The sequence below is a fragment of the Callorhinchus milii genome, unplaced genomic scaffold (genome assembly GCF_018977255.1).
Source record: "Callorhinchus milii isolate IMCB2004 unplaced genomic scaffold, IMCB_Cmil_1.0 Scaffold4, whole genome shotgun sequence".
Classification (NCBI taxonomy): domain Eukaryota; kingdom Metazoa; phylum Chordata; class Chondrichthyes; order Chimaeriformes; family Callorhinchidae; genus Callorhinchus; species Callorhinchus milii.
The window spans coordinates 23,414,093-23,441,061 of NW_024704745.1; the positions used below are offsets into that span (position 1 = coordinate 23,414,093).

At 40.3% G+C, this 26,969-nt stretch overlaps 1 protein-coding gene across 2 annotated transcripts in view; it reads right to left on the reverse strand.

Moving 5' to 3' along the window:
- Positions 1-26,969, reverse strand: part of col4a2 (collagen, type IV, alpha 2) — a 147,619-nt gene that overhangs the window by 11,068 nt on the left and 109,582 nt on the right. For both annotated transcript variants that reach the window (XM_042333939.1, XM_042333938.1), the window contains exons 14-42: positions 26,515-26,568; positions 25,555-25,617; positions 25,425-25,469; positions 24,255-24,308; positions 23,062-23,125; positions 22,232-22,342; positions 21,913-22,068; positions 21,737-21,808; positions 20,544-20,698; positions 20,006-20,087; positions 19,307-19,413; positions 18,479-18,671; positions 17,516-17,578; positions 17,234-17,299; positions 17,018-17,122; positions 16,538-16,759; positions 14,515-14,676; positions 13,114-13,284; positions 11,073-11,216; positions 10,000-10,125; positions 8,804-8,985; positions 8,335-8,398; positions 6,159-6,233; positions 5,412-5,519; positions 5,213-5,320; positions 4,197-4,268; positions 2,525-2,650; positions 1,312-1,428; positions 15-176 (exon numbers count right to left, since the gene is read on the reverse strand). In XM_042333939.1, coding sequence (XP_042189873.1) covers positions 15-176; positions 1,312-1,428; positions 2,525-2,650; positions 4,197-4,268; positions 5,213-5,320; positions 5,412-5,519; positions 6,159-6,233; positions 8,335-8,398; positions 8,804-8,985; positions 10,000-10,125; positions 11,073-11,216; positions 13,114-13,284; positions 14,515-14,676; positions 16,538-16,759; positions 17,018-17,122; positions 17,234-17,299; positions 17,516-17,578; positions 18,479-18,671; positions 19,307-19,413; positions 20,006-20,087; positions 20,544-20,698; positions 21,737-21,808; positions 21,913-22,068; positions 22,232-22,342; positions 23,062-23,125; positions 24,255-24,308; positions 25,425-25,469; positions 25,555-25,617; positions 26,515-26,568 — 3,229 coding nt within the window. The remainder of the gene's footprint in view (positions 1-14; positions 177-1,311; positions 1,429-2,524; positions 2,651-4,196; positions 4,269-5,212; positions 5,321-5,411; positions 5,520-6,158; positions 6,234-8,334; positions 8,399-8,803; positions 8,986-9,999; positions 10,126-11,072; positions 11,217-13,113; positions 13,285-14,514; positions 14,677-16,537; positions 16,760-17,017; positions 17,123-17,233; positions 17,300-17,515; positions 17,579-18,478; positions 18,672-19,306; positions 19,414-20,005; positions 20,088-20,543; positions 20,699-21,736; positions 21,809-21,912; positions 22,069-22,231; positions 22,343-23,061; positions 23,126-24,254; positions 24,309-25,424; positions 25,470-25,554; positions 25,618-26,514; positions 26,569-26,969) is intronic.

The following is a 26,969-nucleotide window of genomic DNA, read 5'->3' on the forward strand; positions in this document are numbered from 1 at the left end:
ATGAATGGATTTACCTTTTCTCCCTGGAATACCGTCAATTCCTTGAGAACCGGGAGCTCCATTATTTCCACTCATGCCCTGTGGTCCTGAAAAGGCAGAAATGCCTGGATTTCCTTTTTCACCCTTCTTGCCAGGAACAGCTGCTTTACCACGCAGGCCTCTTGGGCCTGGATAACCTATAGAATAATTCAAGAAGATTTTTTCACACTGTATATACAATATATATTTAAATAATATATAATAATAATCCTTGCATTTGATATAGCGCCTTATCAAGTCTTTCAGATGTCTCAAAGCGCTTCACAGAATATACTGTACAGTGAAATTGACTGTACATGTAGGCGAAACGCAGCTGCCAATTGCACACAGCAGCGTCCCACAAACAGTGGATTGAGTGACCAAATTATTATTACTAATTTATTTATTTTTGATTATTACCTCCAGAGAAGCCAATGGTCTAACAATCAGATTCCTACTTACTGCTAGGTAAACAGAGGCGTGTGGAGTAAGAAAACTTGGCCAACGTTTCGCCATGCCTGGGACTCAAACCCAGGTCCTCTTGTTTGTGAGGCGAGTGCTCCAACCACTGAGCTGCGGTGGAGTCCTGTAGCTCAGTGGTTAGAGCACTCGCTTTGCAAGCGAGAGACCTGAGTTCAATTCCAGGCAGGTCAGGGCGAAACCTTGGGCAAGTTTCCTTACTCTACACGCCTAATAATAATCCCTCCAAAACCAAAAACAATAATAAATTGGTAATTTTCAATCTACGACTGTTTGAGGGACATTGCTGTGCACAATTGGCTGCCGCATTCGCCCACAAATGTACAGTCAATTCACTTTACAGTGTGTTCTGTGAAGCGCTTTGGGACGTCCTCCTGACGTGAAAAGCGCTATATCAAATGCAAGGATTATTATTATTCTTATTACGGGACTCCAAACTTTATCCATTAAACAACAAATGTCCGAATGTAAAGACTACAAATAATGCCAGTAAAGTTTTCATTGATGATTCCCAATATAACTAAGGCCCCATCTGCCTGTTCAAGTGAATGTTAAAGATTCCACGACACTGTTCAAAAAGAGAAGGTAGTTGCTTCAGGCGTCTTGCCCAACAATCTTCAAAATAAAATTGTCCATTCACTTTGTGGCTATTTGTGAGACACTGCTTTGTGCAAATTGGATGTTGTGTCACCCACAAAACAGTTACTGCACTTTACAGTATATCCTGTGAAGCTCTCACTCACTGAAAGATGCTACATCAAATGTAAGGATTATTATTATTAAACTTATTTTAAAGAAAAACAAAATATTTACCTTGTAGACCATCTTCTCCTGGTACACCCAGTTCACCTGATTTTCCTGGTTTGTCTGAAGGTATCAAGGGGCCTGGTGAACCAGGTGGTCCTGAATTACCAGGTTGACCTTTCTCACCTGTCATAAACAATACAGATTAATACAATACTGTACTGCTTCCAGGATTTAAACACATTCCAACTCCCCCTTCCCGATAGCCAAGCTAGAGCAATGTTTTTTTCAAATCGCAAATTAGAGCAAATCATTGTGCAGAAATTAAGGGAGATGGTGTAATTCCAGTTAGTCTTAAGGAAATGGATGTAAATAAGGAACATTTCATACTAGATTCGGCTCAAGAATCATCACATCACATCAAATCTTTGTGAAATGTCCCAAATTCCATCTAAAGCATCTTATGCTCACTAAGTACCTGAACAGCTTACTGCTGGAAGGCCAGTCAATACAGCTACTGATTACCGTTTTAAGCGTTCTCATACAAAGCACAAAGAGCCAACAAGAAGAGGAATGTTAGTGGCACTCATAACATCACATAGATGACGCAGTACCTTTGCCTTCAAGTCAAATTCACAAGAGGATTAATATACTGTATGCAACCTAGGAATCCAGCTCAATAGCCTGCAAAACCTGACCAAAGATGAAATCAAGCTAATGAAATCACTAAAAGGGCTAAAATCGATAAGAATTATGATGAAGCTGGCAAAGGTAAGAAAACAAAAGATCCAAAAGCCTTGACAATATTTCTTGATTTCTGCCTGATTCCATTCTGTTCTCTTTTTGAATCGTGCCAAGTACTTGGGGGAGAGGTGGATTGATTATGTATTATGTTTCTGTCTCCCTCTGATCTAAATTTATATCACATCCTCCTCCCTGGTTACAATGCCTGGAGGAGATTCTTCATGTTGCAGTGGTGCAGACAAACTTCTAATAGTTTACATATAAATTATAACTTGCATTAGAATTTTGGAGAACTGAGTTGAAAATTAAAACCAAGTGGCACTGTGTCTTTGTATAACTAAATCTTTATAATTAATATTCCATTAAAATTTTAGATGATTTTTCTTACTAATCAATAATGTCTGCAGAATAAATTGCTCAATCGCAAGCATTAAGCAGAAAGTTCTGTCATGATCTAATAATCAAGTATTTGATTAACTGACTCTTCCTCCAGTTCCTATGTTTCCTTAAGCAGTATTGTGATGTAGATAACACTTACCAAAGTCTCCTCTAGACCCAGGTTCCCCTGTTACACCTGGGAAACCTGTTTGAGTGCTTGAAATACCAACTTCACCCTTCTCGCCTGGTGGACCTGTTTGCCCCGGGGGGCCTTCTCCAGGTATTCCTAACAATGAAAATGCTAAATTAGTTTTAACTTCATTAACTGCATTTTCAACTCCATGGCAGCAATAACAAACATGTATAGTTTGATATGAATATGAATTAGATTTTTCATACTTAGACATTCTCACCAAACAGCTGAGTTCAGATTAGGGAGCCTCAATGGCCTGTCCGTAAAAGGCATTAGCTCAGGTAGCATTAAACTATACAGTTCAGAAGGATGCAGTGATTTGCTAGTAAGTACTCTGGGACGCTACCCTTCGTGAAGGGTTCTATATAAAGGCAAGTTGTTGTTGTGGCTACTTTAAACGAAAGAAGGACCTGGATTGCTGTAATTGTCACTTGTGCCTTGACAAGTGGAAAATTGAGTTGGTTTCTATTCCTGATTGCTATCCAATGACCCTTTCTGTAAAGTGGAAGTGGTTTTGTGTGGAAACATTAGGTTGCAATGGAATAACACTTTTACAATACTTGCAAATTTTAGGGTCAAACGTTGCTGATGAAAGGGAGCTGTGAAATAAAGTGCGCTTGTAAGGCAAGGCACTTTCTGCAGTGGGGATGGACAACAACTTCAACAATAACAACTTGGATTTATATAGCGCCCTCCACACTGGATGGCCACTCAGAGGGCTTCACAGTAAAGGATCCCGGGGCCGAGCGAGGGGGAGGAAGGTGACCAAAGGCGTGGTCGAAAAGAAAGGTCTTCAACAGAGACCTGAAAGTAGGAAGAGAGGGGGCGAGGCGGAGGGAGTGAGGAAGGGAGTTCCAGAGCCTCAGGGTATAGTGGCTGAAGGCACGGCTGCCGAGGGTGGAGCGGAGGACACGGGGGACAAGAAGGAGGCCAGACCCAGAGGAACAAAGGCAACAGGCACTGAGGAGGTCAGAGAGGTAGGGGGTGTGGAGCAGTGGAGGGATTTGAAAACAAAGGTGAGGATCTTGAAATCGAATCTCTCTGGGACAGGGAGCCATTGCAGTCTGGCAAGGACTGGGATAATCGGGGAGTGGAGTTTGGTGCGGGTGAGAATCTGGGAGGCAGAGTTTTGAATAATCTGGATTTTATGGATGGTAGTGGAGGGGAGACCGGTGAGGAAGGCGTTTGAATAGTCCATCCGAGAGTTGACAAAGGCATGGACCAGGGTTACAGCGGCTTTTGGAGTGAGGTATTGGCGGACACGGGTGATGCGTTGGAGGTGGAAGAAAGCGGTGCTGGTGAGGGACTGGATGTGGGGGAGGAAGGATAATTGGAGGTCGAACCTGACACCTAGACATGTAGACTAGGTAGACATGTGAGCATTATGTATGACCATTTAAATGTTTGCCATCAGAATTCTAGCATTTCCCTACTTATTTTTCCATGAATGTTAAATGAAGCAGGAAGAAACTTATTAATTCAGGCTGAATCAAATTTGTATTCTAACAGTACACAACCTACATTTTTCATTAGCAATGAAAGAAAGCATGATTTAAAACATTCTCACAGCTGTCTGAATTCATGAAGCATTTTCTATTTTTCAAATTTCTTCATAGAGAATAATTTCTGGTAATAATACCTGGTGCTCCTGGGAGACCCTTGAGTCCTTTCAAACCATCTAAACCCGCCAGACCATCAGAACCTATGACACCTATTGAAATGTTTAAAAAAATTAACATAATAATGAATATCCATGCATTCCCATTGCAATGCTTAATAATAAACATGTAAGGATTAAAACAAATGCAACATCAGGTTGTTGAACTGTAGTGGAAGTTCTGTATTGACTGCTAAAAGTTCCACATTAGTTTAATGGATAGAAATTCCACCCCGGTCTAGATTTGCTCTATTAACATAGCATTTCAGAGGGTTCAGAAGTTGGTAAATTGTTGAATTGAGTTTTAACTCTAAAGAACTTACAAAAAACATGCTTCAAAACTAAAGAATATATTTAAGAATTTATCAAATTCTGGATTTCCAGAAGTGCTACAGTAATAGAGTAAATCTGGGCTCAGGTGAAATTTCTACCCACAAATATAATAGTTCAGAAATATAATCATTCAGGGTAATAAGAAATTGTTGCAATAAAACCGTAAATATGTGAATAATATTTCTTAACCATACTTTTTTCAATATTTACTTCCCCATCACTTTGTAATAGTGGTTGTTAATAATAATAGGAAGCAAAAATGTTTTGTGTTCCATCTCTCTGAGTATCATTTGATCAGTGTAAGATAAAGAATCTCTATGAGCAATCAATGTGAAGATCTGGCGCAGCAATTAAAACAACTAAAAAAAATGTTTCTAGGCCATAAAGTTGTTGCTGTAATACCTCTGAGAAAGAATATTTGAGTAAAATGGAATTCACCTGCAATTTAGTTAATTCACTGAATTAATTTAATATCCTGGCAGTGTTGAATTTTGGTGGGTTACTGTATTAGCTTTTTTTAATCCTCAACCTTTTTTATGTAAAAAGTACCATTTTCAATTAAGTCATCTGGATGTCTTCCAAATTATTGTATGTTTTTTGTCTTCTGTGTTCCTTGAGTTATTTGTAATAAACCTGCTATTTATCATTCTTCAGGAAACAAATACCTTTGTCCCCTCGATATCCTATAAATCCTGGATGTCCAAATTGACCAGCAGAACCGATAGAGCCAAACTGCCCTTTGTCACCTGGTGGCCCAGGAAACCCAGGGGAGCCTACACAAGAAGAGAAGGAAGGCTGAGTTACTCATGTCTAATACTTTGCAGTGGAAACACTTACATGCTAAGTCATGCAGTGGTATCTCACCTTGTTGACCTGGGGAACCATGAAAACCTGGAAACCCTTTCAAACCCTCAATGCCTGGAGAACCTGGAAATCCACCCTGACCTGGCAATCCTGTAAGGCCTGGTTCACCTGTAATATAATAATAATAATAATAATAATAATAATAATCCTTGCATTTGATATAGCGCTTTTCACGTCGGGAGGACGTCCCAAAGCGCTTCACAGAATATACTGTAAAGTGAATTGACTGTATATTTGTGGGCGAATGCGGCAGCTAATTGCGCACAGCAATGTCCCACAAACAGTCGTGGATTGAAAATGACCAATTTATTATTGTTTTGTTTTGGAGGGATTATTATTAGGCTCTGTGTGGAGTAAGGAAACTTGCCCAAGGTTTCGCCCTGCCTGGAATTGAACTCAGGTCTCTCACTTGCAAAGCGAGTGCTCTAACCACTGAGCTACAGGACTCCATAATAATAATAATAATAATCCTTGCATTTGATATAGCACTTTTCACGTCGGGAGGACGTCCCAAAGCGCTTCACAGAAAACACTGTAAAGTGAATTGACTGTATATTTGTGGGCGAACGGGGCAGCCAATTGCGCACAGCAATGTCCCACAAACAGTCGTAGATTGAAAATGACTAATTTATTATTGTTTTGTTTTTTTGGAGGGATTATTAACTTAGAATATACCAGCTACAATACATGCCGTTGTGTAAATGTATGCAATGTTATTCACCATTACAGCAATGATAGGTCACTTACCCGTTGAACCTGCTACACCTATATTTCCCTTGATGCCTGGTTGGCCTGGTAGGTTTATAGTATCTCCCTGGTCACCTGAGTGATTTAAAAATGTGATTGTATTATTAGAATGTAAAATAGTAACATATTCTTCACAGTCAAGTCAATCAAGTAAAGAACAAGAACTCACAGCCATGTTAATGGTTAGGACTGAATTAATCTTAGTTATCCAAAAACATGAAATGTCTATCTTAATTATCCAAAAAACATGAAACATTACCCAGCACATAATCTTGAGATATCTGGAAAGGGTGTAAGACAAACAACAGCCTCTAGAGAAATGTTTAGCTGTACAGGGAGTGAGAAATTCCTCTTGCCACTATTGTAATAGCTTTGCCGACATGCACTGTAAATCCCTTTATAAGCACACATCATTATAATTATTATATAAATACTGCTGAAAAACAATCACTCAAGATATGAAAGTTAAAACAAATAAACTGTAGGGTTTTTGTTCTATTGTGCTGGTAGAATGTAAAGCTAGTTTGTGCAACTGTACTCATTGATTCTGCATGAAACCTTCTTAAGCACCATGAGTGTTCATAGTGGGTAATCAGGTGTCAGTGTAAATACACTGGTTTCACACCTGGTTAAGGTGTATATGAGGGTTTGAGATGGGCAATGGGTGAGGTGGCAGGGGCAAAAGCTGTTTTGGAAATGGAAGAAATTGGACCTGGTCAGAGCATTAAGTACAGAGTGCTCTATATTCTCCATGTTCACTTGCATTTACAAAATAAGGTCACTTCAGAGTGTTTAAATTAATACTAGTAAATTAATGCTGTAAATTGAAGTTTTAATTTGCCAGTTGTATGTGTTTTTGTCAAAGGAGATCTAATTCATTGAAAGTTTAAAATGGATAGATATTTAAATCAAAATAGTAAGTGAGGTCATTTAAGAGAATCATGACTAAGTGTAATCTCTTTAAAGTAAAAATAAAGTTTCGGCCTCATTTCTCTTCCAAACACTGACAACACCCAATGTCACAGTCATGGTCAAAACGTGATTACAACCAGGCACTTGACACTGTTTGGGGCTCCAGATGATGTTCTTTGTTCACTCTTTTACACTCATGGCAGATGTTATAGTCAGTTTGTCTTTATTTCCATGTGCCTTGATAGAATTGGATCTTATCAGTCACAAAATCATAAAACGTTCCCTCACAGTCAGAGGCCATTCGGCCCATTGAGTCTGCACTGGCTCTCAGAGCAAAGTGTTCATTCAATCCCATTGCTGATACTTCTTCAAACCTTTATCTTTCATGTATGTGTCACCCCCACCCTCCCTTCTTGGTGACAGCATCACCATCCAAGGATGCATACTCCACCTCACTGAGCCAGTCCGGAACCTTGGCATCTTGTTTGACCCTCAACTGTCCTTTCTATCCCACATCCATGCCATGACCCCCTCTGTCCACCTCCACAACATTGTCCAGCTCCGCCACTGTCTCACACTAAGGCCGCCAAAACCCTCACACATGCATTCAGAATGTCCAGGCTTGACTATACAAACTTCCAGCCTGTTGGCCTCCCCAACTCTTCCCTCTATAGGCTACAGATCATCCAAAACTCTGCAGCCCATGACCTCTCTCGCACCAGGCTCCGCGACTGTAACACCCCCATCCTCGCCTGACTCCACTGGCTTCCCATCACACGGAGGATACCGTTCAAGATCCTGGTCCTCACTTTCCAAGCCCTCCATGGCTTTGCTCCCCTCTGCTCTGCAATCTTCTAACCCCCTACCAACCTGCCCGCTTCCTCAGCTCAGTGGGCTCCAGCCTGCTTCACCTTGCCTGCCCCATCTTTGGCAGGCAGGCCTTCAGCCACTCTAACCCCACCCTCTGGAACTTGCCTTCTCCCTTCCCTTGCCTCCTTCAAGACCCGTCTCAAGACCCTTCTCTTTGAATGTGCCTTCGATCAGCTTCTTTCACTCCCCTGCCCTCCACCCTTTCCCATTGTGACCCTCAGCTCGGGTCCAAAACACTGATTGCCTAGCACCTTGGAACGTCCTCCTGATGTGAAAGGCACTATGCAAACGTAATGTTGTTCTTGTTCCAGAGTATATTTATGAAAGAAAATAAGCTCAATGTAGAATAAACATATTGGTTTGCAAATTAATAAACAGTACTGTATTTATCTACCTTTAAGTCCCTTGAAACCAGGTGGTCCGCTGGTACCTGGGAAGCCTGAAGAGCCTAGTCTCCCCTATAAAAACATCAGACAAAAGACACTGAATAGACAATTTGTGAACATTATAAACTCTGCTCTAAAATTAATCTAATATAGGGGAACCTCATTACAAAAAAGGCTGACGTCTAAGTCATGGTCACCCCTAACACCACTTCATGTATGTTGAGCACATGTGCAGCAAGTGCTGCTGGCGTCACTTCCTGTGCATAGGAAATGAAATCAGTGGCAACCTGCCTACCTGGAAGTCAGACGTTGTTTAAGCGGGTAGCTGACCAATCAGCACTGGCAGCATGTACATCAGGCTTCCAGATATTGCGGATCAATAGGACACGAGTGCTATCAGTAAGATCGTTGTATACGGGATGGCACTGTAATGGGATTCCCCTTTACTGCATAAGAAAATGCAACTCTCAGACTTACTTTTTCACCAGGCATTCCAGGGAAGCCACGAATCCCAGGAGGACCAGAAGAACCTGGCATTCCTTTACTACCAGTATCACCGGGAAAACCAGGTAACCCTCGCCGGCCTTTAATGTGTCCTGGAATACCTGGAAAACCAGGCTGGCCATATGAACCTGGATACCCTGGCATACCTTTCTCACCTGTTGTAAAAAAAGTAAAATAATTAAATAGTTGTGAACATTAAAAATTAAAAAGACATTAAACATTAAAAGATACAAAACATTGATATTTTTCTTAAAGATGATGTTACGTTACAGGGGCTGGAATTAGATTCTTGTCTATTGTCAGCCAATTCCTTTTATAACTATTTTGGTTAATATGAGCATAAATAAGTATTTTATTCCTCAATTTCTACTAATATAATACTAATAATCATTGTAATTGATATAACAGTTTTTGAGATGTCTCAAAGTGCTTCACAGGATATACTACAAAGTAAATATATTTTATAGATTATAATATATATATACAGACTGTATATATAGACTGTATGTATCTTGTGGGTGAATTTGGCAACCAACTTGGACACAGCAATGTCTCATATTACAATACTGTGAAATAAAGCTTCTGTATTGTTGCTAAAGCTCATTCATAAATTATATCAGAATAAATGAAAGGGAAGCAAATTTTTTACCTGATTTTCTGTTCATTGTAACACGTAGAAAAGTGGGACATGTGATGTTTTAACTAACACTGGTGTTACTTATTACATTGTTGAAAAGTGTGGTCAGGGTGGTCAGTCAAGAAGTAATAATAATAAATAAAATAAACCTTGCAATTAATTGCAAGCGATTACATAGCTGCATGTATTGAACCGCACAGATGTGAGCCTGTGGATTGCATCATTGGATTTGATAATTTGTGGCTGAACTCAACCAAAAGAGTAAAAATACTTCTTATAACGCAACCATTGTGGGGTGGGGGGTGGTGTTGTAATGAGACAATATCTTTAGTTCAGAGGTTTTTTTGCAGAAGACGTACTTTACATCACAGAGATTTATTTCCAGTGTGAGGTGCCAGTACCGCAATGGTCAGTTGAACCTTTCTTTTCATCCCCAAATCACAGATTCCCTGAAGCATGATACACTGTGCATTCGAATGGGCAATTAACAACTCAAGTTTGTGTAAACCTTCAGATTTTTTGTATATAATACCTTTGGGCCCAGAGAAACCAAATTCGCCAAAATAACCAGTGTCGCCTTTATGACCCTTCACCATCATAGACATCTTAGGACTAAATGGCGGTGCTGGTCCTGGGGGCCCTTGGAAGCCACGAGCACCTATAATTATTAATAAATATTACTAAAATAAATGTAATAAAAATGATTAAATACTGTATAATCAAATACATAAAATTATAATATATAGTATAATAGTCATTCTCAGTATCACATATCTTTCCAATGATTTTGCATGCAAAGTTCCGTGAATATAAGTTGATTACAACTCAAAGGAGATATTCACAACAATACCCACCCTCCCATCCTAGTGCCAGGCTGTTTCTTACATTTTGAGTCCAGTGTCCTGGCCTAAAAAATTGGGTGAAAATATTTTTCCAATCAACTTAGAAAGCAGTTGAATGCTGCTTTAAAGAATCACCAGTACTCTATTTCTAGATGTTTTTAGATTTTCATCCGCGATAGTGGGCCTGAGATTTTCGGGCCTCCAACTTCAAGCTTGAAGATGGAGGATGATAATTATCACACTGAATTGGTTATAAATGTCACAAAAACGCAACCTTAAGTCCTGTGCTTATTGTTTCCTATTCCTTCGGGGACATTTCTCACCTCTATTTGGGAAATGGAATGATTTAAATAATTTCAATTTTATTGGCATGATTTAAATCAGCAGCTACCAAACAGACTTCATCATTCTGTAAAGCTGGATGTCGAGACTTTCACACAAAGAACTGGAACTTTTCAAAAAACATCTGCGAGCAATATCAGAATACCCAAGGAATTCATTTGATTCCTACATAACTGAGAAAAATGAAATAAACTATAGGTTTTATTATTATACCCATATGTCTTTCTTATAGGGTACATAGTTTTAAGATTATTGTGTTGTGAGATAAGACAAAAGCAGTCTTTTTTGAAAACAGATGTAATTGGGAGTGGGAGGAGAAGACATTAGATTTTGTTAGTACTCTTAAAATAGCACAAAGAGAATGATACAGCTATCTGACAAACAGTAACTACTGGAAAAGACACTCTAGCAAAATGCCTACCTTTTGTCCCTTTGTCCCCGGCCAAACCTCTGCGTCCTGGATGGCCAGATTGTCCCTTTTCACCTTTAAGGCCTGGAACACCTGTCCGTCCATGAGCACCCCTCAGGCCTGGGAAGCCTGCCATTCCAGGGGAACCTTTTTTACCTAAGTAATACAACAACAACTTGCATTTATATAGTGTCCGGCACGGGAATAGCATCTTGAAGCGCTTAATAATGGTGTGGCTTGACGCCCAGCTGGAATGAGAGGGAGGTCCCCCAAGGCAGAGTTGAAGAGGAAGGTCTTAGGGTGTGATTTGGATGTGCCAAAAGAGGAGCCAAAACAGAGGGATTGAGGGAAAGAGTTCCAGAGGATCGGGGCATAGTGGCTGAAGCACGGCTGCCAATCGTGCAATGAAGTGGACGAGGGATGTGCAGAAGACCAGAGTGAAGGCAACATGTAGTGGATTGAGGTGTGAGCAAATCAGAGAGGTAGTGAGGTGCCAGAACTGCTTTGAAAATGAAAGTGCATACCTGGAAATCAATCTGTTCTGGAACAGGGAGCTAGTGTTGACTGACAAGAACTGTGGTGATTGGTGTACGGAGCCTTTTATGGGTGAGGACATGAGCAGCAGAGTTTTGAATCATTTAAACCTTGTTAATAGTGGATTAAGGAGGAATGCATTGGAAAAATCAATGCTGGAGATGATGAAAGCATGGATAATAATAATATTATTATTGAATGAGGGTTTTAGCAGCATTTGAAGAAAGATAGGATCAAAGGTGGGTGATGAGGTGGAGGAAGGCAGTCCTGGTCAGGGACCGGATGCAGGGTAGGAAGGATAACTAGAAATTGAACCTGGTGCCAAGGTAGCCTATAGGTTTGGTGAGTCTGAGGGATAGGCAAGAAGCTTAAAGAGTTCAGAACCACAGAGAAGACTTTGACAGGAGCCAAGGAGGATGGCTTCTATCTTGTCCATGTTCAGCACAAAGTTGTAGCACTTCCAGGACTTGATGAAAGACAAGCAAGCCTCTTTTCTCCACCTTCAGCGCAGATTATGCTGCTCCACTGGGGCAACAATAACAACAAAATTACAGTTGTTTAACGCCTTTTGTATTGGGAGGACATCCCAAGGCACTGGACAATCAGTGCTTTGGACTCAAGCTGGAAGTCGGGATGGGGGAGGGTGGAGGGCAGGGGGGGTGGGAGGAGGATGACCGAAGGCAATGTCGAAGAGGAGGGTCTTGATACAGGTCTTGAAGGAGACAAGGGAGGGGGCGAGGTGGAGGGACTGTGGGATGAAGTTCCAGGAGGTGGGGACAGAGTGGCTGAAGGTCTGCCCGCCAATGGTGGGTGAGCAAGGCGGGAGACGTGAAGCAGGCTGGAGCCTGCTGAGCAGAGGGAGCGGGCAGGTTGTTAGGGGGTTAGGCAGTTGCAGAGGTAGGGGGAGAAAGGCCATGGAGGGCTTTGAAAGTGAGGACCAGCATCTTAAGCTATATCCTCTGTGATGGGAAGCCAGTGGAATCGGACGAGGATGGGGGTGATAGGTTCATAGAGCCTGGTACGGGAGAATGAGGGCTGCAGAGTTCTGGATGATCTACAACCTATTTGGTTTCTTGTTTATCGATAAAATAGCACAGCATTAGAATAAAATGTATCTTTTAAACATCATACATCTTCACTCATTTTAACATGCTTGAATTCCTGATTAGACAGGATTTACATAGATTTACACAGATTGTACAACAGGGAAAGAGGTAATTTGGCTCATTTAGTCCATTAATTCCTTTCTCATGTGAAACTCTAGCTTCTTCTTAATTGCATCTATACTATCTGATTCAACCACCGCTTTGGGCAGCGAGTTCCATGTTCTCACAACGCTCTGCATAAAGTAGTGTCTCTTAAAAGGAGATTATTTAATCTCTGGAATAGATAATTATCAGTTCACATGCTCGACAACTCATCCAGTAGGAATGCTAATACAAAGGCTTATAATACATAGGCTTTGATAACAAAAATGTTTTAAAAGCAACATGGGATTATCAACCAATAACTATTTTACCTTTTAATCCATCAAGGCCTGGAAGTCCATTCATCCCAATTTGACCAGGAGATCCAGAAAGCCCTCTATCCCCAGCAGAACCTGGATAACCTGTTATCCCGGGCAAACCTTTCATTCCAGCAGGGCCAGGGGGACCTTGATCACCAGATTGTCCTTTGATACCCTGAAAGCCTGTAATACACAAGACAATGGCTCCAGGAAATTTCACTGAAAGGAAGCTCTCAGCAACCAATTTAAACTGAGACCTTGCTCACAATCCATATTCATATTATATATGTCAGACACAAGATCTGCCTAAATTCAACTGCAGGTTACTGATAAAAATGGCCAATGATGGTATTGCAATTCTGTGAATGCTGTTGCACATTATATAATAATAATAATGATAATCCTTGCATTTGATATAGCGCTTTGACTGTATATTTGTGGGTGAAACACAGCAGCCAACTGTGCACAGCAGTGTCCCACAAACAGTCGTGGATTGAGTGACCAAGTTATTATTGTTTATTTTTGAGAGATTATTATCCCTGGAAAAGCGAACCGTCAATCGACTAAAAAACAGGTTCCTACTTACTGCTAGGTAAACAGGCATGTGGATTAAGAAAACTTGCCCAACATTTCACCCTGCTGGGAATAAAACCCAGGTCTCTAACTTGCAAAGCGACTGTTCTAACCACTGAGCTACAGGACTCCAAGTTATGATTCAGAGCGCACTGTCAATTGCCATAAAAATTGATTCAAACTAAATAAAACCACTGCATGTTACTCAGCACAATAAGTTATAGAATCACATATCCCTGAGATGATTTCAAAACTGCAATCTAAGATTGAAGTTCAGGTGACCCATCTAATCAAGTCAAGTTTCGAACAGAGTTTGACACACTGCCGCTTTAGTTTAGTGCCTGTAACCGCTTCCACTACTGTCTAACAGCAGTTGAAGTACCCCAACCTGTGTACTTTTACCCAAGTCTATGGAGGCACAGTGTTTTGTTCAATAGAAAGGTTAGCTTTTTACATAGAATTACACAAAACGATATGGCATGGGAACAGGCCACTCCATCTAACTAATCTGGGTTGGTTTTTATACTTTACGTAAATCTCCACCTCTCCCATATCCCTCTATTTCCTGATAAATATATGTTAGATATTAAAATCAAACATCAGTGGTTATTCTGCCCATGATACTCATGTAGTCTCTGGAAGAACTGTCCTTCTGCCCTTTCCTTATATATTTATTATTATTACTAATATAAATGTTATATTGCTTATATATTTTTCAACTGTTTATCTAATTCCCTTTTAATTAATTCTCGCATTTGCATTGATGGATTCTGCAAAATATAAGGGATATCAAAAGTGCCAAGATAAATAATGCAAAATCACTGAAAACATTTGACTTACCTGGAACTCCCGGAGCACCAATAAATCCTTGCACACCTGGGAATCCTTGAAATCCTAGGGAGCCAGGGTCTCCTCTTACCCCAGGGAATCCTATGAGACCAGGTAGCCCTGGTTGACCTTGTATGCCTTTTGCACCAGGCATACCTGTTATTCCAAATGCACCTGAGAAAAATGAAACTGATTTAAATTAATCTGTATATGAAAACCTAGGTTGTTGCTCTCAATGCTCACTGTAGTTACGTTAACCATCAATCCAAAACAGATTTTTTCTCAAGCAAAACTATGGCCTGTCCTAATTCCGCATGAATGGAATAAATACTTCAGTTACTTTGACTGGTTCTTTTATTATGAATTTGCAAAGGAAAGTTTGTTTGGTTGTGGAAATGTATCCATGTCTAGAGTAGGCCGAAAGTGGCATAAATTTGTAAAAAAATAAATCACTTTCAAAGAGTCAGGATAGACACGATGGGCCGAATGGCCTTCTTTTTCTCTGTAATTTCTAGCATTGTATGAAGTAAGGACTGCAAGACTGAAGTTAGAAAATTAAGACAGAAACTCAGTTCCACCCAAGTTATACCTATTATTTGCTTGTATCTCAATTACATCCTAGTATGCTCAATCATATTTACTGAGCCAATTTTTCTCTTAAAAACAATAAAATGAGCAATGGAATAAATATGATGGATATGATGTTATAATTTATTAACAAGGATAATTATCACATTACATCCTGCAATTTCTTCTCCCCCTTTCCCCATAGCAAGTTTACAAAATAATAATCCTTGCATTTGATATAGTGCTTTTTCATGTCTTCTAGACTTCTCAAAGTGCTTCACAGAATATACTATAAAGTGAATTGACCGTATATTTGTGGGCGAAACGTGGCAGCAAATTGCGCACAGCAGTGTCCCACAAACAGTCGTGTGTTGGAAATGACCAATTTATTATTGTCTTTTGTTTTGGAGGAATTATTATTAGGCGTGTGGAATAAGGAAACTTGCCCAAGGTTTCGCCCTGCCTGGAATTGAACCCAGATGTCTCGCTTGCAAGGCGAGTGCTCTAACCACTGAGCTACAGGACTCCACTGAGAAAAGATATCAGAAAATACAAATTGTATTTAGTGAACAATCTGAATTGGAATTTTACAACTTGGAGTTGCATTCTGTTTTAGTGCTTTTATTCTTGCGATTTATATTGATTTTGCACAGTTGTAGCCTCTCACTCCAGGAAGAGTCTGTACTTGATATGGGAGAAGTGTGAGACTGCTTTTTTTTACAATGCCTAACAAGGATATTCACACTATGCAGTGGTATCACAATCAAACAAAATAAGCGCCCTGGGATGCTACCCTGCGTGAGGGGCGCTATATAAATGCAAATTGTCGTTGTTGTTTCCAATTACTTTGGATTCAGATTACTTCAGATTCAGAGATCTAGCTATCTGCTTGTGAACATAAAGCATGTGTTAACCAGACTGATGCCTTGATAGTGCATGAATAAAACATGCAGTTAATCAGCTGTTCCAAGGTCAATAGTTTGATTTTCTATTCTGTTCTGCTGAAATCAGTCGATTGTTACATCAAAGTTTAATGCTTCAGGAGGTTTGTACCAGTGTTTCAAGAATTATTTAAGTCTCATTACAGACAGGGGGAATGTTCCTGTGTGTTTAATACAGTATTCTGCAAGTCAGAGAGAAGAAATATATTATCAATGTGGAGCTGCAAGACCTTTCAATCTGAGATTAAGGCTGGACCCAATGTTAGATAGCAATTAGACATCTAACCTATATCAAACAGAATCTGCCGTGTTTTAAATGTGACAAATATGTTAAAGAAACTAGATTACTAAAATATATTAGAACATTAGGGTAAATGATGCATTGTGTGAGTTCTGTTAATATCTACCATGGCTCTGTGACCTCACACTTGGGGGAGGTTGATGAACACAGTGCTCTTTATTCAAATTGTGAATTTCTACTCCTGGAGCATTTTGCTCCAACTTAATAAATAAAAATGTTCTCTTGCCTCTAACTCCCAGTGAACCTGTGTCTCCTTGTGTTCCTTTCACTCCGACTTCTCCTGGGCCTCCTCGATCACCTTCCAATCCTGGAATAGCACCAATTGCCTCTCCAGCCTCTCCTTTTATACCGAGAAGTCCTGGTTTTCCCGGTAATCCTGGAAACCCACTGGTACCAGGCTGCCCAGGGGCTCCCGGTGTTCCTGCGTCTCCACGACGCCCAATAAAACCTGAACAAAATGCATCATATTTAGCTACCTTTTTTGACTGCTTTGACAGTACATTTACAGAGAGTAAAACTTTCCCACATAAAGCTTTCCTTGTAAAACTCACATTTTAAGGGGCATTTAGTTGTCCCTTTTCCCATGCCAGTTAATATCAAACCATCTTTTTGTTACTTCGTTTTCAGCCACATAAACACGTTGGTTCTAGATATTATATAGTACAAAATGGTTCTACACGATAGCATCTTAAAAGCTTTGTGAAACCTGGTGGTCCTGTGACTCCGGGGCCTGGGTCACCCACAAATCCTTTAGGTCCTGGGAATCCTGGTTGGCCAGGAAAACCTGGATGTCCTCTTTCACCCTTTACACCTGGAATGGAACATTTTCTTTTTAAATGAGATGATGAATTTGTCCAGTATTAATAAATCTAAAAGGTTTTTTTTTGAAAAAATTGGCACAGATACTGATGTGTAATTCTACCTTTTGCTCCGGAGAATCCTTGGAGACCATGTGGTCCCGGAGGTCCTGGCTTTTGACAAGGAATACCTGTAAATATCAACATGCCGTTATTAAAAATAACATTTGCCACAAAACTAATACAGAGCTCAACCCTGTTGTAATGAAACTCTTTAGAAATAAATAGTTTCAATAGTAATATTGGAAGTTCAGTCATACAGACTGAATCATAGAATCATAGAATTACACAGCACAGAAGCTGGTAATTCGGCCCATATTTTTTGCTCATTGAAATTCATCCTTTACCTGCTGAAATGTCTGTATAATTTCTTTCATGCAGCAAAGTCACATCAATGCAGCAACAGTCACCTATAATTCAAACAGAAGGGAGAAACAAGCATAATTGGGATTAAAGTACGATTACTGTGGCTTATATATGCAGCTAAAATAAAGTCTCAGCAACTGCTTTAATCATTAAAACATAAACAGATTCCTGTCAAATCTGTTGCAATTAGTATTCTGGAGTTTTTCCTAAAGGATCACTTGTATATTTTATAATCCTTTTTCCAGTTTCTGCTCGTTTCAATCCAGCCTTCGCTCTAAAGTTTTATTCATTGGGTTATTAACTCATAACAAGGGCTAATTGTGGAAATAGATCAACGTTGATCAGAATTCACATGTGTTGAATTTAATTTTCATAAAATTGCAGACAGATTACAGCACAAAGTGGAGACTATTCACCTCACTGTGACTGTGCTTCCCCACTGGAACTATCTTCATTAAACCCATTCTCGTGGTATTAGTTGACTAGTTGCTCAACACATCCAAACAGCGGAGGCAGTAATAGACAAGGCAAACAGGATGCCGAGCGATTTTGCTGCGGAGTTCTGATCCTTAATAGTCATGCTTAAGCTGTTCTGAGGAAGCCACACCTGAAGTACAGTGTAAGGTTCTGGGTTTTGTTCTCTGAGGTGAGTGCACAGGAGAGCAATGGTCTGGCTAATTCTCAAATTGCATTTATATAGTGCCTTTCACGTTAGGAGGCATTGAGCAGTTGATGGTTTGCACCCGAGCTGGGGGTTGGATTCAGGAGGATTGGGGGCTAAGTGGGGTGAAAGAGGAAGGTCTTGGACTATGAAGGAGGTGAGGGAAGTGGTGAGGTGAAGGGATTTTTTCGTGGAATGGAGCAGATAGGCTGAAAGGCAGCTATTTAAAGGAGGATTTTGTTTCTATTCAGTTAAGATACAAGCAAGAAGATGTCACACCTACCTGGAGGACCTTGGTGTCCTGGAATACCTGGAATTCCTGGAAATCCATCAAATCCTGGGTCACCACGAAGACCAGGGATACTTGGAGGACCTGAAATCGATAGCCCTGGGCGACCTATATTCCCTGGTTGTCCTTTAGGGCCTGGGACACCTTGATCACCCGAATCACCAGGGTAGCCTTTACGACCGTCACCCTAAGATATAATATACACCATATATTTATTTCAATCCAAAATATTTTAAAGGAATGAAAATGGACAGAATATAAGTGAAGGATGTTAACGTCAATTATTGTTCTTTGTAAATAATGGATGACTCATAGCTTTGGGAAGAATTGATTTGCAGATTTTGTCTGAGTATCTTATCAGCAAAGCTGCTTACGTACTGCATACACATTGCAAAACGAAAATAACAAATAATAATTCTTGCATTTGAAAATATGCTTTTCACATCAGGAAGACCTCATAAACGCTTCCTGGGATTTGCAAGTACTAGATAGTGACTCAATTTATAGACAGATATGGCAGCCAATCTGTGCACAGTAATATTAGACAAGTAGCCATGAAGTTAATGCCTATTTTTATCTGGGGAGTTGTTGGCTAGGATCCCTTTTGTTTTCAAATAGTGCCATATGATTTTAACACCCTCACGAACAGGCAAACGGGGCCTCGGTTTGACATCTCAGCTGAAGGATACAGGTCCAACAATGCAGCACTCTACCAGCACTGCACTAGAGTGTCAACCTAGACTAGGAGCTTAATCTCCCGAAGTAACTCAGAGGAGAAATTAACTTGATGCAAGTAAATATATCAGGTGAAAGTAAACTCACAGAAGGACCCCGAGGCCCTGGCTCTCCAGGACGACCATCCAGGCCTGGTACTCCTGCCTCACCGTAAGAACCTATGTGACCAGGCTCACCTTGCTCTCCTTTGGTACCTTAATAAATATTATACAGATTACATTTTTGTTTCATTTTGTTCATTTGTCTCTCATTTCATATATTATTTGTCTCAGTCGCTAAGGAGCGCCCACATTATGCAGCAGAGCCTGGACAAAGGTAGACAGCAGAGCTGCTGTCGAGCTTCTGCAGAACTATTGTGTTGGAGTTGGCCACTAGGGTTTGACTGACAAAGGCTTGGGTTAACTCATTCTTGGATTATTTCTCAAACACGTGCTTTCACAGTCATAAAAATTAACTTTACAAAAGGTTATGTCTTTTGCAGTAACTTAGGATTTTCCACAGTTGCAGTCAGTCACATGTGATGTTAGTTTCCTGTAAAAGACAAAAGCTAATTTATTTTAAAAGAAGATAAAATCAAATGGCAGGAGATTTATTCTTAGCGCAAACAGACCTCGTGGACCCACTTCTGTAGTAGTTAAATGCAGAAATACATGACCAAATGAAAATTAGTTACTTCTAAAAGAGCACAGTAAATGCAGGATAAGATTTGTTTTAATTGTTGTCAGTTTATAAATAATAATAACTTACTAAAAAACACAGCTTCAATATTCAATCAGATACACTTACCTTTGGTGGTAATGGTATTAATGATTATAGAGTCACCCTTTCGTCCTTTGGTACCCGGATATCCCACAGCACCTTGCACACCCTGTTATTGTGAAATAAAAGCAAGCAGGTCATCTTATTTTCTTTGATGAATACGGAGATGACTTACAGTCCAAAAATATGGCAAATGTTAAAATGTAAAAATTGTACCAAGATATGCTTTAAAATGCATATCTTTAACTCGAGACAAACATTTCAAAAAGGTGGGTTATATTAGCAATTTAAAACCAGTGCCTCCAGACATGTAATTAGACTTGTATTCATCTACACTTATGTATAGGACATTTTGGTGGCTTAGAAGTTAATGCAGTAAAACGTGCACAAGTCTAATCTGTATAAATCATATAATCGCCTATGCCATATATCTGCCCAAGTCCTGTTAAAGAGTTTATATTCTATGCAAGTTTGACAAAACTCATACTTTCCATAAGTCATATTAAATGCATGGTCCCAACTGATACGACTTAGGTGAGGTTTACTGTATCGGAAGATTACTCACTGGAAGGCCGGGTGCACCAATAGTGCCTGGTTGACCTTGATCTCCAGGCTGACCCTTTCTTCCTGAATTTCCAGAATAACCTGGGACTCCAACAGGACCTGGGGGCCCTGCAGGAGAAGCCTCCTCCACACGGCAAGCACAGTCACCTTGTTCGCCTGCAATCAAAGTGCAGAATTAGAGAACCATCATTTTTAATTAAAATATCTGAAGGAGAAAATCTAAAAATATCTATTCCAAACATTAAGAAAACATAATTCTGTGTAAGCAATTTGGGAAGGGTGGGTGAGTGGGTAGTTGGGGGGAATTACACCTGGGTTAGATTTCTTTTCTTTTCTTAGTATCTTAGCAGAATTTGGCAAATTGTTGAATTCAGCCTTTGAAGCAGGTTTTCTTTACTTAAAAACCGGTTTGAAAATTCAGACTGTATTGAAAAATCTAACAGATTCTGAATGCTCTGAACTGTTGAGAAAATAGAATATATTTAGACACAGGTAAAATTTCTCCCCCTTGGTGAATTGTCACACCAACAAGACGATGCTGACACTTTAATGTGATTCCATACAGATATTTGTGATAGTTGACAGCTGTAAAATCCACTTAGAAATTACCCTACTTTTATGACATGCTGCAAGTACCTCAGCAAACATCAGCCTGCTTCACCTCCCCTGCCATATCCTCTCACCATCGGTGGATGGGCATTTAGCCATTCTGCCCATCTCTCTGGAGCAGCATCCCAGAGTCAACCTTCCTCCCGTTCCGAAAACCTACCTGATGACCTAACTATTCAAATCCACTTTGAAGTGCAAGAGCACTCCTCCCCCAGTTGCCCCTCCCCAGTCTGGGGGCCAATGAGGCATTGTAAACTACTTTTTGAGAGGTCCTCCCATTGTGGAGGACTTGCATTTGTTTAGTGCCCTTCATGCTGGTAGAGTTTCAAAGCGTCTAATGGTAATGGAGCATGACAATGAGCAGTGAAGAGAGGGGAACGTGGACTAGGCAACAGTCAAAGTGGAGGGCACTATATAAATGTTATTTGTTTTTGAAACAGGGGGTGTACTAGAGGGAAATGTCAGAAGAGCAGAAGAATACTCTTGTACGTGAGAAATCCCAAACTAAAAATTGACCCCGAATACATCTATAACTTGCAAACCTTATTAAAGTATGTGTCCTGCTTCCTTTATTTTCCCTCTTACCTTTGACTCCTTTTCCACCCGCTGGACCTGGGTAACCTCTGTAACCTCGTGACCCGGGATCTCCAATAACATCTAATCAAATTTAACCAAAGGAAAGGTGATTTCATAACAGAGCATAACATATCCTGCATCATTAAAGATCAATAGAGACTTCAGAGATTAAAGTTTTTTCTGACCTCCTGAAGCTGGTGGTCCTGGTTGCCCTGGTGGTCCCGGTTGACCGGGTATTCCTTGAAACCCAGGAAGCCCAGGCCGGATCGCTGAAAAACCAGGTTCACCTTCATACCCCTTGAGTCCTGTTATGCCAGTTGAACCCTGGGGTCCCCGAGGACCTAAAAAATCCCACCATGGAAACAATGTTAAAACTTGCTATCTTTGATTCTAACAAGCCATGAAAAATTCAGGTTTCGCAGTTCAAGTTCTAACAAGATGTCACATATGAAGCAGAGAAACGAGTTGCTTTTGGGAGAACTTCAGTTGAGCTATTTCCCTCACCTGGATAGGAGGCTTGTTCTCCAGGAGGGCCAGGTGGGCCATATGGGCCTCGTGGACCCACTTCTCCAGGGAGACCTCTATCACCCTCCGGACCTCTGTCACCTCGAAGACCTAGCAGCAAGAAAATACATGTTTAAAGACACCCAACGTACAAGGAACAGTGCTTGTATTTGAACATTAAGCAATCACATAAAAATGACTTGTCTTTGGCTGGGTAAGGATGCCAATGAACTGTAACCAAGAAGATTTTGTTCTTGAAGGAGTTCGATTAGCATAATACCGTTTCTCCCAAAGTCTCTCCCTGTACTATGGTACACAATATTCATAGCACAACAGATCCAGCCAAGCTGCTCTGGCTACCAAAACCGTTCTTTAATCTCTAGCCAGGGAGCGCTGGAGAGACTAGAAATGTCTCTCTCTTGCTCCTTGACAGCTTTTGTTCAGTATTTATCATCATGAAGTATCCAAAGCTATAACTCCATGGGTGCTGGGTCGGAGAGCACAGGGGAGAATCATGGATGTGAACTCCAAGTGCTCATGACCTCACACATGCTGTGTGTATGAATGCATCACTTTATCACAAAATGGTTCTGAGGTGTAGTTAAAGCCAAATGCCAAATGCTTTCTTTAGATCTTATACCTACTGTAGGCAGAACAGGGAGAGAGGACTCTTTGAGTGTAACTGGCACAGAAAACATTGAACCATGAAGTTGGCATTTGGGCATGCTTTTCTTCAGTATAGACCAGACATTAGAAAGACATATTGCCTCTCTCAACCAGATACTTTGCTCTTTTCTATTTGTTTAAAAAGTTAAAGAAAGCCACATTACCACTGGGAATAACTCCAGAAAAATTAACGGATTCTCCTTGAACACCTTGATCACCACGTTCACCCTGGAGACAAACATCATAAAGATTGTTAGAGGACACTGTCTGCCAGGACTCTGGTTCCAATGTATAATGTTTGTCTAATGACTGCAGTAAAGACAGTGTAGAGAAAAATGATCTGACTGGGCTCCAACGTCTGTCCCTGATCCAATCATAAATTCATAAGGGGTAAATGACATTCAGTTGTCTACATTTCCTGTTCCAAAATCCCTGGGCACCTTCAGTCCTGCACAGAGCTTGTAATCTGGTTAGATCTAAGGATGCAGAAACCCTGGAAATGGGGGAGGGGAAGCAAAAATTGGGCAAGATAGTCAAGCCTTGGCTTTAACATGAGAATCTATTGAGAGAACAAGGGCAAACATGACAGGACACAAAATCAACAGAAAGGCCAGGCAGGCTGGGGAGAATGTCAGAGAGAGAACTATTGACATGATAGAGAGAGGGATAGAGAGAAAACAAGGTCAGGTAGGACAAAGAGAGGGAAGGAGAAAATGAAATGAGGGATGACAGGACAGACAGTCAACAGGAAGAACAAAGGCCAGGCAACTAAGGGAGAATGAGGTCAGGCAGGAGAGAGAGAGAGAGTGAGAGCAATGACAGAACAGGACAAAGGAAGGAAAGGAGAGAACAAGGACAGGAGGAGGGCTAGAGAGAACAAGAATAATAAAGACAAGGTGAATGGGACAGGGAGGACATAGGGAACAAGGATAAGGAGAATGTGGCCAGATAGAACAGGGAAAAAGACACTGGGTAGAAAAAGACAACATAGGTAGAGACCACAAATGAATCCGAAGAAAGAAACACAAAAATAAAGATAAAGGAAGAAAATTAGAGAATGTAGAATGGGGAAAGAGGTGTGAAATTTCAATTTATTTTACTTTATTGCTTTTAAATGCAAATTTCTTGTATTCAATAGTGTTGTAATAAGTCTTTCCCACATCCATGCCCCTTTTCTCACTGATATCAACTGTTTGGCAGTCAGAAACTAACTAGTTTGACTGTTCTACCATGTAGGACATAAATATGGCCTTCGTGATTATGCATATTGCATAATCCTGAAATAAATAATTCCTGTATGAGGTTATGTTGCTCTAATCTGATGAAAGTAACAATCAAAACTAAGAATGTAAAGTACCTTTGTTCCTGCACGACCATTTGTACCTTTAAGTCCATGGAGACCTGGGCGACCCTGGACACCACAAAGATACACATAAGACATATAGTAAATGAGGGGTAAAAGGTAGAAAAATAAAAGATTGTGATACAAAAGCTCATCTAGCTTCATAAATTGGACAATGACAAATTTTAATCAATGCTTCACACTGAACATCAAGTCTTACTACTACATTTTCAAGAGGGACCCTTGATCAACAGGGTGACTATACAGACTGCTCAATCTGTGGCTGCAGCACAGCGAGCTGGATGCTCTTGTACTTTATCCAGCACTGAAAGAATTAGAGATACTGCTATATAATATTCTGGGGCATAGATTCAGTGAGAATTGCTGTGATTCAGGTATTTTTTCTGTACTCAGGTATATCATTGTTGCTATTAGTAGACTGAGGAAGCCTGCAACAACCTTTACAGTTCACTCTCCCTGAACTATAATATAAGTAGAAGCAAGCTGGCTCAATCCACAGACTTGAAGAGGGATCTTACTCAGGGCAGCAATTCCAACCAAAATAGGGGATAATGCATAAAATTCATTCTTCATGGTTTACATATGAGCCAATAGGTTTATAAAACAAGACGACCTGGGTCAATAGATTTACCAATACCCCCACCACCCACTGCATTGAAGTGTCAGCCTAGACTATATGAATTCAAGCCCCAATGTGGAGTTTATAATAATAATAATCCTTGCATTTGATATAGCGCTTTTCACATCTTCCAGATGTCTCAAAGCACTTCACAGAATATACTGTAGAATGAATTGACTGTATAATCTGTGGACGACATGCAGCAGCCAATTGCGCACAGCAGTGTCCCACAAACAGTCGTGGATTAAGTGACCAATTTATTATTGTTTTTTTTCTTGAGGGATTATTATCAGGTGTGTGGTGTAAGGAAACTTGCCCAAGGTTTCGTCCTGCTGGGAATTGAACCCAAGTCTCTCACTTGAGAGGTGAGGGCTCTAACCACTGAGCTACAGGACTTCAGTTTGACGCTACAACCGTCTGATATAGAAGTGAGAGTGCTACAGTTCAGCTCTATGAAGGAAAGGACAATGAAACAAAGCCACAAGAATCTATTCAATGCTTCAATGCATCACAGAACACCAAGATAATCTTACTTAACAACTCACCCTGTCTCCTTTTCGTCCTGGGAGGCCATCCAAACCACTCAAACCCTGCATCATATAAAGACAGCATTAGTGACTTTTATTTCATGAAAAAAATGATTTGTTAAATATTCTTTTATAGTGTGTGTCTTACCCTTAATCCTGGGAGACCCATTATTCCACGTTCTCCCTTTTCTCCTGGTGAACTTGTAATTCCCTAAAACAAAACACTGATCAATCAAAGAAGGGCTCACATTATAGCAAACCCAGTCATATCCTGACTGATGCTTTTCTCCTCTCCAGGCCAGAGATGCTCCAGATATTGCCAAAAAAATTGGTGTTCTAACTGAAGACAGACCAGTGGCCATACCTGTGAATTTACGCATCTGTCTGGATCATTGCTACCTGAATGGATTTTTGGTACTAAGCTACAGAGACGAAAAGCCTATTAACACTAGTATGATATACAATTATTTTGATTATTCTGCTCCTAAGATAGAGATGAGATTTTAAAAGGAACACTCAAGGATGAGATCATACAAGACTTTAACAATCAAATTCTTTCTAAAATGTACTTCTTACCAGTGAAATACTGGCATTTCAATTAGAAGCAATTCTGCCTTCTGTCTTTTCTGAGTCAGAATGCTGAGACTTGGAATTTCACAGATCATCTCCAATACCCACTGCTTTTTATTGACCATTTCAGTCATTGAAACACCCAGAAAAGTACAGCTTTTAAATCTGTTTTTATCTTCTTTCAGAGTGTTGCAGATGTAAATTTCTGACCAACATGGTGTTTCCCTCTATAATTTGGTATTTTGTAAAATAAGGTCTCACAGTATAGCAGTTAACAAGAAGTGAAGAAATGTTCAGATCTGGAGTGAAGGGAACAATACTGACCATTTGAACCATTTCTACTCATTTTGGTTAAATCTGTGCAATTTCTTACAAGGCAGAAGTTGATCACACACAACATGGGAAGTCAGGGGGAACTGATTGAATCCGAGAGAAGTTCTCTTAAGTTGACATATTTCTGGATTCCTTGGTTAAGCAATCAGATTTGAAATCGTCTCACTTAGCACCCACTTGATGGTTACAATACAAGGCAACTTACTGAAAGTCCAGGAAGTCCTGTTTCCCCCTCAAATCCTCGGGAACCTCTTTCGCCCTTAACATAAAAAAATTGGAAACATTCAGCAATATATATATATGACAAAATGAATAATTTAATATCCCATCATAATATAAATTACACTTTCAAAAGGTACAAATTGCAATGTGTGATTATCATAGAAAACTCCGCTGTAATTAATGGACTCAACCAATGGACTTTGGTCTGTATATTTATACAGGGCATTTCATGGCAGTAGGGCAGCTCGAAGTGTTTTACACTGGTGACATGGAGCCTGAGTTGGGGTATTTCCTCCCAAATGCATCATGATGTTTGGGCCTGAAGCCAGCTCACAGTCTTCATCACACTTGCTGACCCTTGGGTTTGGCATTCCCCATCCCTCCTCCCTCCAACCCCCCTTCCTCCAACCCCACATGATTTAGCGTCAGAACAAAAAA